At 42.2% G+C, this 12,982-nt stretch overlaps 1 protein-coding gene across 1 annotated transcript in view; it reads left to right on the forward strand.

Moving 5' to 3' along the window:
• The first annotated feature begins 260 nt into the window (after nucleotides 1-260).
• The window catches only part of pcsk1 (proprotein convertase subtilisin/kexin type 1), a 77,474-nt gene continuing 64,752 nt past the window's right edge, over nucleotides 261-12,982 (forward strand). Inside the window, exon 1 of the mRNA XM_055633313.1 lies at nucleotides 261-1,204. Within this exon, the coding sequence (XP_055489288.1) occupies nucleotides 1,025-1,204 (180 nt within the window). The 5' untranslated portion in view covers nucleotides 261-1,024. The remainder of the gene's footprint in view (nucleotides 1,205-12,982) is intronic.

The following is a 12,982-nucleotide window of genomic DNA, read 5'->3' on the forward strand; positions in this document are numbered from 1 at the left end:
GATGACTATTTTGGGAATAACTTTTGATGCATCTAACGTGATTTGCTCGGTGCCATTTTACTGCGATTTTCAATCTCCCACAAATAAAGGCCACGAGTAGTTTAATTCATGAAACCTATGCACATCTGCCATATTTGCAACCCTGCTTACTTGCATCCAATACATTCAACAAAGTGCTTAGTGTCACATCTGTTATTATGTGTGGGCTTTGCAACCCGAGAAGAAACTCTGTTGATTCAGTTTGGTAGTTAATCATTCAACCCTCTCCCCGCCGGCTGCTTAATGTAGCAAAATACAACAGCAACATTGGGCACTGTGTGCAATTGGAGGCATTTGGCGGGTACCGATATCCGATCCGTGGGAAGGTCGGAAGCTTTGTTGCTGTTTCGGTCTCTATCTAGCCCATCATCCAGGCAGCCGAAGAGCTGTTTACGTTCCTTGCTATCAGAATAAACATAAAAAAATAAAACGTGTAATCGTTTTCCGGAAACGACCTGTGATTATTTTTTTTGCTGCATTTTATTTGCAACCCTGCTTACTTCGAAAGGCGTTAGTTGGGAATTGGATTGCTGTTTTACAAGCTATCTCCAAGTGGTATTTTATTGGTGATGATGTCGCTGCAGCTAGCAGCCCGCTGCTGGGATATGACGGCTGCCGAGCGATGTAATTTCAGCAGTGGACAGTTCCCATTAAAGATGTGTCACAGCACTTGCCCAATGAATTCCTCTGACCGCTTTTCACAATTCCCTCGTGGGGAACATTTGATCGACACTGTTATGGAAGCTACAACGATTTGACGTCAGGGCGATGCCTTGCGTAGCATTTGGTGCGTAGACACTATTTTTCTATTCATGCTCGGAGGTACCGCTTTCATTTCGCTTGACAACATCCAGCTCATTGCAAAGACACCTCACCGCCTCCCCACATACTACGGGACCAGCCTGAGCCCTCGCAGCGCTTGCCCCGATCCTGCGGCGCTTCCTTCTTCCAAGACCCTTTTATTCACTACGGCATCGAAACGACAATGAAACTGAGATGTCCTTCGCTGAGATTTGCAGCTCTCCTGGTGTTGGTGCTCTGCTCCATCGCGGACATGTCCAGCACAGCCAAACAATACGTTAACGAATGGGCAGTGGAAGTGTTTGGAGGAGCGCAGGTAGCGAGAGCTATTGCCGAAGAACTGGAGTATAATTTTGTGGGTCAGGTAAGGATTCAATATTAACATTGCACCGAGCAAATTCAATGTCCAATACCAGCATGTTCGCAGGTGATGTTGCTTTACCAACCAACCACACTGTCCAGCGACAACATAATTCCCTTCAACATGTATCAGTGGGGATAACTGATATCATGCCATTATGTGAGCTTTCAGTAGATGTGGTGTCGAAATAACAGCAAGAGGCGAAATTCTAAATAGCTGTATCGGTCATTCCGCTCGCTTTCCTGTGTTTTGGGCTTTAACATATATATTTTTGGGGGGGATACCGAGCATCATTGGGACCGAATGTCCGCTGTTTCTGTAGATTGGGGACTAGCAATGATGCATGGATGGTGATCATAAGCAGATTCCATCCCAGGACCAAACACAAGTGTGGATTTGAAAAAAAAAATCAAATTAGTGGTAGGCGTGAGCAAAAGATAAACTGCTCAAAGAACTTAGCGGGTCAAGCAGCATCAAGAGGGTAAAACAAGTGTAGCTCCAGATTCCAGCATCTACTGTCTCTTTCATCGGACCATCCCCGTGTCTTCACCTATGTTGCTTGATCTGCCGAGTTATTTTTAACAGCTTGTTTTTTAACTTCGGATTCCAGCATCTTCAGTCTCTTGTATCTCAATAGTATCACCTGCTTCATTCCGATATAGCCCGCTGGTCCATTCAATGTATGCACGAGCGCAAGAGTCTTTTGCCCCGATCCTCTGATATCATGAATGTTCCCCAGTTCTCATTCTAATCCATTTTTAATTGGATCCTCTATTGAGTGGCTAGTCAGTTTATGCCCATAATTATGTTGGCAATCAGTTTCTAGTAGTCCTGTCTCTCCTTTAGCGATGTCTGCAGAGAGTAGCCAGTTACACGAGGCTATCCTGAAGTTGAATTTTCGGCTGAATTTGATTGCCCCGAGATACTGTACATTTACCGGCGAGACGTCTTTGTCAATGCCAGGTCAATGAGCAAATTCCCTGGCCACTATCTTGATATTTACTACACCCAAGGAGTTATTCCACCGTTGGCTTTGGAGAGACGAGGAGCAATGACATTTAGGTTTATGCTCATAATGATGTTGACAAACAGTTTCTAGCACCACGATATGATACCATCGGTAACATAGACCACAATCGTATAAAACATATGCTTAGGGTTATGCGAATAAACGAATGATGTGAATAATATGAATAAATAAATTGCATCCCGTTCGTATTAGATTCACATGTATTACTGTGTGGGTAATACACTGACAACACAAACAGAGGCTTGGGTACCGGTTAAGCGTTGTGCAAGCCCGTACAAAGTCCTCCCCCGCTTGTGAACGCCAGAGTTATACACAGCTAGTACATACGAGCAAGTGTTTGGCAAGAGCGGGTGGATGGATTTGCCGGCTGCTGCGGGGCTACAGGTATCTTCTGTCGTGTGGGAAGTTGGTTCGCGGTCATATTTCCGAGAATTGTGTAACAGTGAATTAGCCGAGATCTTGCAGCAGTTTACTTTTGTCTATCTGCTGTAACCCGGGGAGGACCTGTCATTTGCATCACAATATTCCCACACAAGGCGTTTGTTTCTAAATGAGTACAAAGGGTAATTTGCAAACGTTCCTCTCTCCTGCACTACTATTAACTCCAGTCACACAAAACGGGGGAGTAGGTTTGTACTCAGATATATTTTCACACAGGATATTGACAGTACGGTTAATAAATAAAGTGCCCAGACTTTAATTGAAGGTCTGCACTATTTTTAAATGTGTGCTTATTCCTATCCGTTGATTTTATAAATGTGAATACGAATTTATTTTTAAACAAGCACAAAAGTGGAAGAAATGCCATCCACTATTTTGATGCATTAAATCCTCCACCCTTAGCGATTAGGAAAAACATCGAACTTCGCTGAGAATAACAGGAACTAACAGAGGAAACAAAACATTTGACCAGGTGCTGGATATGTACAATGTAAAGAAAGAAGAATTGATATATTAAACCAAATAGATACGACTTTAATATCTGGTTGCAGTAAACATGTCTCTATATTTCAATTATCTTCTCAATATTTCCTGCAATGTTGTAAAAAAAAAGTCCCATTTGATAATTGGTTGGTGTCAAAAGGATTCCAACCCTAACTGTAGATCCAGATATTCATATTAAAAAAAAAATCAATATAGGTTAAAGCCTCAAGTTAAACAGGAATTATTTTTTCAGTAACTCTACAGCACTAGCCTTCTGCATTTTAGATTCCTGAACTGTCCGATCAGATGGTTGGATACTTAATTCTGATCCTATTGATTGGGAAATGCCGTTCTGGTAAACTGATGTCTTATTCTTCCACACTATAGGTAAATACACTGAAGTGAGAGAAATCAATATTCATACCACTGGGCTGTAAGCTGCCCAAGCAAAATATGGGATGCTGTTCCTCCAATTTGCATTTAGCCTCACTCTGACAATGGAGGAGACTGAGGACAGAAAGGTCTGTGTAGGAATGGGAAGGAGAATGAAAGTGTCCAGCAACCGCGAGATCAGGTTGGTTCACACAGGCTGAGCGAAGGTGTTCAGTGAAACGATCATCCAGTCTACATTTGGTCTCGCTGATGTATAAGAGTCCACATTTTGAGGATACAGTAGACTAGGTTGGAGGAGGTGCAAGTGAACCTCTGCCGAACCTGAAAGAACCTGAAACCCTAAATAATGAGGACATCTCAGATGTTCTAATATACATAGATACATAGAAAATAGGTGCAGGAGTAGGCCATTTGGCCCTTTGAGCCAGCACCGCCATTCAATGTGATCATGGCTGATCCTGCCTTCCTGCCTTCCCCATATCCCTTGATTCCTCTTGCCCTAAGAGCTCTATCGAACTCTCTTTTGAATGCATCCAATGAATCAGCTTCCATTGCCTTCTGAGGCTGAGAATGCCACACATTCACAAATCTCTGGGTGAGTATGGAACACCTCATCTGATTTAGTCAACTTGTTAACATTGGCTTGGAGCTCAGCCTTCAAATGTCAACAAATGCAAGCACATCAGTGTACTGCAGCTTAATTGCAGAGATTTTGGGTGACCATAGTTCTGGAACGCAGGGAACCCCAGTTGAACACATTCCATGTGTTTAAGAAGGAACTGCAGATGCTGGAAAATCGAAGGTACGCAAAAATGCTGGAGAAACTCAGCGGGTGCAGCAGCATCTATGGAGCGAAGGAAATAGTCAATGTTTTGGGCTGAAACCCTTCTTGTGTGAACATATTCCATGTTGTTTAGGTCCACTCCATTGTGAGGTTTGTTGGAGGTGAGATATGGCATTGTAGTGAGAAAGGTTGGAAAATGTTTTGGGGCAATAATGCAGACTTGGCAGTTGGCTTTGTTGTGGACATTGGTTAGGATCGGGGCTTGCATGCTAACATGAAGCAAAATATAAAATGTATGCTTAGAGAAGTCTTATATAGAGCAGTAAAATTGCCAAATACACGCATATGGCTATTTTGGCCTTAAATATTAGTTTTGATTGTTTTGAAAACGTCCCTATTTTATTCAGATTATCATTGATTTAACCATATAACCATATAACCATATAACAATTACAGCACGGAAACAGGCCATCTCGGCCCTACAAGTCCATGCCGAACAAATCTTTTTTCCCCTTAGTCCCACCTGCCTGCACTCATACCATAACCCTCCATTCCCTTCTCATCCATATGCCTATCCAAATTATTTTTAAATGATACCAATGAACCTGCCTCCACCACTTCCACTGGGAGCTCATTCCACACTGCCACCACTCTCTGCGTAAAGAAGTTCCCCCTCATATTACCCCTAAACTTCTGTCCCTTAATTCTGAAGTCATGTCCTCTTGTTTGAATCTTCCCTATTCTCAAAGGGAAAAGCTTGTCCACATCAACTCTGTCTATCCCTCTCATCATTTTAAAGACCTCTATCAGGTCCCCCCTTAACCTTCTGCGCTCCAAAGAATAAAGACCTAACTTATTCAACCTATCTCTGTAACTTAGTTGTTGAAACCCAGGCAACATTCTAGTAAATCTCCTCTGTACTCTCTATTTTGTTGACATCCTTCCTATAATTGGGCGACCAAAATTGTACACCATACTCCAGATTTGGTCTCACCAATGCCTTGTACAATTTTAACATTACATCCCAGCTTCTATACTCAATGCTCTGATTTATAAAGGCTAGCATACCAAAAGCTTTCTTTACCACCCTATCTATATGAGATTCCACCTTCAAGGAACTATGCACGGTTATACCCAGATCCCTCTGTTCAACTATATTCTTCAATTCCCTACCATTTACCATGTACGTCCTATTTTGATTTGTCCTGCCAAGGTGTAGCACCTCACATTTATCAGCATTAAACTCCATCTGCCATCTTTCAGCCCATTTTTTCCAAATGGCCTAAATCACTCTGTAGACTTTGGAAATCCTCTTCATTATCCACAACACCCCCTATCTTGATATCATCTGCATACTTACTAATCCAATTTACCACACCTTCATCCAGATCATTGATGTACATGACAAACAACAAAGGACCAAACACAGATCCCCGAGGCATACCTGCCTCCAACCCGACTCCATTTTGGCTTCTCCCATTCAGCCACTATTAATTCTTGCTATTCCTGCATTTTACCCAAAGTTGAAGCTTCTTAACCAACCTTCCATGAGGAACCTTGTCAAAGGCCTTACTAAAGTCCATATAGACAACATCCACTGCTTTACCCTCGTCAATTTCCCTAGTAAAGTTTTATTCTCTTTCGAAATGTCTCCGCTTTCTTTATTCATTGTATTACTTGTCACATAGTTCATTGAACAATGTGCATTATTTCACATACATGCGCCAGCATACCTGGTGAACTGCAAAACTGAACTGCAATCATTTAATGATTTTTATATACATCCTTAATTTAACTTAGTGACACAAATATCAAAATTCATCATCAGTGCAGTACACAGATGATGAATTCTGATATTTGTGTCATTCATTTTAATAGCACTTGTAAAAATCATAACATTATTAACACGATGGCATAGTAACAAAGCTGGTAGTTGTGTTGCTTCACAACTCCAATGACCTGAGTTCAATCCTAACCTCCACTGCTGTCTGTGGGGTGTTTGTGGGTTTCCTTCAAGCGCTTTAGTTTTTCCTCACATCTCAAAGGTGTACTAATTGGTACTGGAATTGGCAACTGTAATCCGGTCGCCATTATGCAGGTGAGTGCTACAATTTGGGCGAGGTTGATGGGAATGTGGGATTAAAATGTAATTAGTGTAGGAATAGAAACATAGAAAATAGGTGCAGGAGGAGGCCATTCGGCCCTTTGAGCCAGCACCGCCATTCATTGTGATCATGGCTGATCGTCCCCTATCAATAACCCGTGCCTGCCTTCTCCCCATATCCCTTGACTACACTAGCCCCGAGAGCTCTATCTAACTCTCTCTTAAATTCATCCAGTGACTTGGCCTCCACTGCCCTCTGTGGCAGGGAATTCCATAAATTCACAACTCTCTGGGTGAAAAAGTTTTTTCTCACCTCAGTCTTAAATGACCTCCCCTTTATTCTAAGACTGTGGCCCCTGGTTCTGGACTCGCCCAACATTGGGACCATTTTTCCAGCATCTAGCTTGTCCAGTCCTTTTAGAATTTTATATGTTTCTATAAGATACCCCCTCATCCTTCTAAACTCTAGTTTAGTTGGTCTGAAGGATGTGTTTCTTGCTGTATAACTGTATGTCTGTCCATGCATCATGGGCAGACATACAGTCATACAGATAAGACAATATTGCAAATCAATACTCAGGTACACAATTTTAAAGTCTTTATCAAGAGATTGGGAAGCAATTAGAATGAGGTGTACTGGCACTGATGGGGGAGTGTTGTAGGAGAGTATGGGGGACAGTATTGAACTCGGATGACTGTGGAAGCCAATGGACTTTCTAAGGCAGGGCTTGACAGATGCTTGATTAGGAAGGGTATAGAAACATAGAAACATAGAAATTAGGTGCAGGAGTAGGCCATTCGGCCCTTCGAGCCTGCACCGCCATTCAATATGATCATGGCTGATCATCCAACTCAGTATCCTGTACCTGCCTTCTCTCCATACCCTCTGATCCACTTAGCCACAAGGGCCACATCTAACTCCCTCTTCAATATAGCCAATGAACTGGCCTCAACTACCCTCTGTGGCAGAGAGTTCCAGAGATTCACCACTCTCTGTGTGAAAAAGGTTCTTCTCATCTCGGTTTTAAAGGATTTCCCCCTTATCCTTAAGCTGTGACCCCTTGTCCTGGACTTTCCCAACATCGGGAGCAATCTTCCTGCATCTAGCCTGTCCAACCCCTTAAGAATTTTGTAAGTTTCTATAAGATCCCCTCTCAGTCTCCTAAATTCTAGAGAGTGTAAACCAAGTCTATCCAGTCTTTCTTCATAAGACAGTCCTGACATCCCAGGAATCAGTCTGGTGAACCTACTCTGCACTCCCTCTATGGCAAGAATGTCCTTCCTCAGATTTGGAGACCAAAACTGTACGCAATACTCCAGGCGTGGTCTCACCAAGACCCTGTACAACTGCAGTAGAACCTCCCTGCTCCTATACTCAAATCCTTTTGCAATGAAAGCTAACATACCATTCGTTTTCTTCACTGCCTGCTGCACCTGCATTCCTACTTTCAATGACTGGTGTACCATGACACCCAGGTCTCGCTGCATCTCCCCTTTTTCCTAGTCGGTCACGGGATATGGGGAGAAAACGGGAGAATGGGGTTGAGAGGGAAAGTTAGATCAGCCATGATTGAATGGCGGAGTAGACTTGATGGGCTGAATGGCCTACTTCTTCTCCTAGAATTTATGAACATGAAATCCACAGAGTAAATATCGAGCAGAATGTTTTATATCATGAAGACAGAGGATTTCACTAGCTCACGTTCTAGGAGTAGAATTAGGCCATTTGGCCCATCAAGTCTACTCCGCCATTCAATCATGGCAGATCTACCTAATCCCATTTTCCTGCCTTCTCCCCAATAAAGAATGTGTCTATCTCTGCCTTAAATATATCGACTGACTTGGCCTCCACAGGATTTGAAAGTGCACCACTCAATGTACAGTGGTGATGCAATAGTTACATTACCAGACTCATAATCCTAGACTACCAGTTCATGACCTGGTTCAAATCTCACCAAGGGAACATGACATTTAAAAGTGTTTAAGAAGGAACTGCAGATGCTGGAAAATCGAAGTTACACAAAAAAACTGGAGAAACTCAGCGGGTGCAGCAGCATCTATGGAGCGAAGTGAATAGGTAACGTTTCAGGCCGAAACCCTTCTTCAGACTGATTTAAAAGAGTCATTTATCTAGAATTTAAAAAAATATCTAGCATCTCACAAGGGAGCCGTGACCTATAGGATCAGAGAGTTGCCTGGATGGTTAAAAAACACACCAAATCAAAGTTTCATGGACCACAAGCCACTAGATTGGGCTAAAAATCTTAATGGCTCACTAATGTTTGTCAGGGGAGGAAATCTGCTGTCCCAACAAGTCTGGCTTAAATGTCACTTCACACCCACCACATGCGGTTGACTCTGATGCAGTCTAACAAGCCATTCAGCTGCAGTGACTCACCGTCTTGTCCTCCAGGGCCTTTAGCGATGAATAATAAATGTGGATAGACACAAAAAGCTGGAATATCTCAGTGGGACAGGCAGCATCTCTGGAGAGAAGGAACAGGTGACGTTTCGGGTCGAGACCCTTCTTCAGACTAAAGATGCTGCCTGTCCCGCTGAGTTACTCCAGCTTTTTGTGTCTACGGTTTAAACCAACATCTGCAGTTCTTTCTTACACAATAATAAATGTGGACCTTGCCTGCGGTGCCCAAATCTTGAAAAATAAAATACAACAAACATGATCTTAAATGGAATAGGGTCTGAAGATGGGTTCAAACCAGAAATATCACCCATCCCTTTCCTCCAGAGATGCTGCCTGACTCTCTGAGTTACTCCAGCACTTTGTCTCTAGCTTTGGTATAAACCAGCATCTGCATAGAAACATAGAAACATAGAAAATAGGTGCAGGAGTAGGCCATTCGGCCCTTCGAGCCTGCGCCGCCATTCAATATGATCATGGCTGATCATCCAACTCAGTGTCCTGTACCTGCCTTCTCTCCATACCCCCTGATCCCTTTAGCCACAAGGGCCACATCTAACTCCCTCTTAAATATAGCCAGTGAACTGGCCTCAACTACCTTCTGTGGCAGAGAATTCCAGAGATTCACCACTCTCTGGGTGAAAAATGTTTTTCTCATCTCGGTCCTAAAAGATTTCCCCCTTATCCTTAAACTGTGATCCCTTGTTCTGCAGGTTCCTTCCCATGCATAATCGTTAATGGGCCAGTTGTCAAACAAGCATATAAAATAAATTAGTCAAATCCTGAAGAACGAAATGTGAGGGGCCACCTATTGAATTTGAAAACCTTCACAAATATGTAGAAATGGCAAACATATCCTATGAATAAGAATTGACCAATAAACGATAGTAAGAAATGTTTCCGGCTTTTAACACCGTGAGAGTTATTATTGAAGGAATTAATTTTTTAAAGGTATGACTGAAGATGACTAAGCATAGCTTGTATCCTGTTTCTAGGGTGTGGAAGACACGGTTAAGGCTACATTAATCGCTGAGTAGTGAAGCTCATTATGATGATGCCTACCTCATAAGAGTGGATGAGAAACATGACTCAAGAAATCGTCAACCAATAAGGCAGGCTAGGTTTATTTCCTTGGAGGATATTAGTCAGTCAATCAGATGATTACATGATCTAACAGTTTTCATGGATACTTGTTTATGTTTGCTAAATGTCTATATTATTTACAGAAGTGACTAAAATACAGTTGTAACTTGGTACCAGTTGTAAGTTTTAAGTTGTTTGATATAATTTTGGCCGTTACATTGAGTTACAAAACTAAAATAAATACATTCCAGTAGCAATATTGCATACTCAAAATTAGTTGCACAAACTAAGATGCTTATGCTGATCAGAGAATTATGCCCCTGTCCCACTTAGGAAACCTGAACGGAAACCTCTGGAGACTTTGCGCCCCACTCAAGGTTTCCGTGCTGTTCCCGGAGGTTTTTGTCAGTCTCCCTACCTGCTTCCACTACCTGCAACCTCCGGCAACCACCTGCAACCTCCGGGAACTGCACGGAAACCTTGGGTGGGGTGCAAAGTCTCCAGAGGTTTCCGTTCAGGATTCCTAAGTGGGACGGGGCATTAGGGGAAAGGTTGAAATCAGAAATAAAGTAGCGCTTCTGAATTTAATACAAATTAAAAAAAAAAGGTAATTGTAGATCAGGAAGTTCGTGTCAATAATTGGCGACATAAATCAATTGATCAAAAGAAAAAGGTACATGGTCTCTAATGTGTTATCGAAAGAGGGATATTGATTGATATCTTGAGGATGTGATGAACATTATGAAATTCTTCAATGCATAGCACTTGATTTCCAGATACTCTATATCAAATCTATCATGGAGTAGTGAGTTCAACATTGTTACACCACTGGGTATTCTGGATAAATCCTTGCTTTGAATAAATAATTTGCTGAATGTGAGGTAATAAGGTGAATAGAAAGTACGAAGTACGAAGTTCGCCTTACTACTTCCAAGATTTCTAACAGATCTAAATTCACAAATAAAATTGCACCTAATCTGAGTGACAGACTAACTAAATTACTGGGGAAGAAGAGAGGATGGATGACTCTGACAAGACTACCACATAACTGGTGTAGAAACTAGAGAAAAGAATACTCTTGGAAGTTCAAAATGCTTTTAATGGATGCGTGAAAGCAGGAAAACCATGCAGATGGGTATCGGGATCAACATAGAAGGAAAATATTTATGATATTTATGATTTGTGGAAAGAAAGTATTGATTTTAAGATTTTCTCTCATTGGCATTCCCAAGTTTTAATCATAGGTTCATTATTTTGCACATAAGATGAATAAATATATTCAGGAAAACCGTCTATCTCACTGCACTAAAGGTCACCTCGGATGTTTGAGCTAGATTAGGCAAGAATGACCTCCTCAACACAAAACGTCGCTAATTGCTTTGGTATTTGCTCAGGTGCACAGTCACCATCACCTGGATGTTAATTCCTTTTTGTGAGTAGATGGGGGAGCAGTCAGACACAAAATACTTTGAGAACGACAGCGTATCAGGAAACCGCTCCCAAACCAGTGAAATCTGCAGTTAACCAAAATGTTTTGGTCTGCCTGCAACCAACACCCTTGAAAAGAGGCATGTTGCCAGCTTTATTAGGCTAATGGGTTTTCTTAGATAAATTAACAGGAGTTTTAAATTACATTTTTTGAGCAGAGGTTCCAATGAAAACAAAACAAGAACACTGAGAGGACAGAAGATTTGACAGGCAGATTTTTCAGTTCACAAGGCAACCTCACAGTTGCTATCCTGAGGGACCCTGTGAAAGGTCCAGTTTAGAGATGATGTGGTGGGAAGCTGGCTACAAGACATGGAAGCAAAATGTGTAAAGTTTGCAGTTCAATTCTTAAACTGCAGAGATGATTGCTTGTGAACTGTATATTGTAGGTGTCAAAGGGAGGACCAAATTGGGTACCACTAATGCATGGTATTTTGGGATTCGAAACATAGAAACATAGAAAATAGGTGCAGGAGTAGGCCATTCGGCCCTTCGAACCTGCACCGCAATTCAATATGATCATGGCTGATCATCCAACTCAGTATCCTGTGCCTGCTTTCTCTCCATACCCCCTGATCCCTATAGCCACAAGGGCCACATCGAACTCCCTCTTAAATATAGCCAATGAACTGGCCTCAAGTACCTTCTGTGGCAGAGAATTCCAGAGATTTGTGTTTCTCATCTCGGTCCTAAAAGATTTCCCCCTTATCCTTAAACTGTGACCCCTTGTCCTGGACTTCCCCAACATCGGGAACAATCTTCCTGCATCTAGCCTGTCCAACCCCTTAAGAATTTTGTAAGTATCTATAAGATCCCCCCTCAATCTTCTAAATTCTAGCGAGTACAAGCCAAGTCTATTTAGTCTTTCTTGATATGAAAGTCCTGACATCCCAGGAATCAGTCTGGTGAACCTTCTCTGCACTCCCTCTATGGCAAGAATGTCCTTCCTCAGATTTGGAGACCAGATTTGGAAACAGAACAATTGTGAACCACAATCCCAGCAGTATAACCATATAACCATATAACAATTACAGCACGGAAACAGGCCATCTCGGCCCTACAAGTCCATGCCGAACAACTTTTTTCCCTTAGTCCCACGTGCCTGCACTCATACCATAACCCTCCATTCCCTTCTCATCCATATGCCTATCCAATTTATTTTTAAATGATACCAGCGAACCTGCCTCCACCACTTCCACTGGAAGCTCATTCCACACCGCCACCACTCTCTGAGTAAAGAAGTTCCCCCTCATGTTACCCCTAAATTTCTGTCCCTTAATTCTGAAGTCATGTCCTCTTGTTTGAATCTTCCCTATTCTCAAAGGGAAAAAGCTTGTCCACATCAACTCTGTCTATCCCTCTCATCATTTTAAAGACCTCTATCAAGTCCCCCCTTAACCTTCTGCGCTCCAGAGAATAAAGACCTAACTTATTCAACCGTAATCAGTCAAACAGTAAACTGTTCCGATTCTACCTTCAGTTTGACGAGGAAGGGAGTCAACAGATGTTCAGCTGGTATGAAGTTATACCTGTTACAGAGAGTGTAGTTGATGCTC

Source organism: Leucoraja erinacea, chromosome 3, assembly GCF_028641065.1.
Source record: "Leucoraja erinacea ecotype New England chromosome 3, Leri_hhj_1, whole genome shotgun sequence".
NCBI classification, from domain to species: Eukaryota; Metazoa; Chordata; class Chondrichthyes; order Rajiformes; family Rajidae; genus Leucoraja; species Leucoraja erinaceus.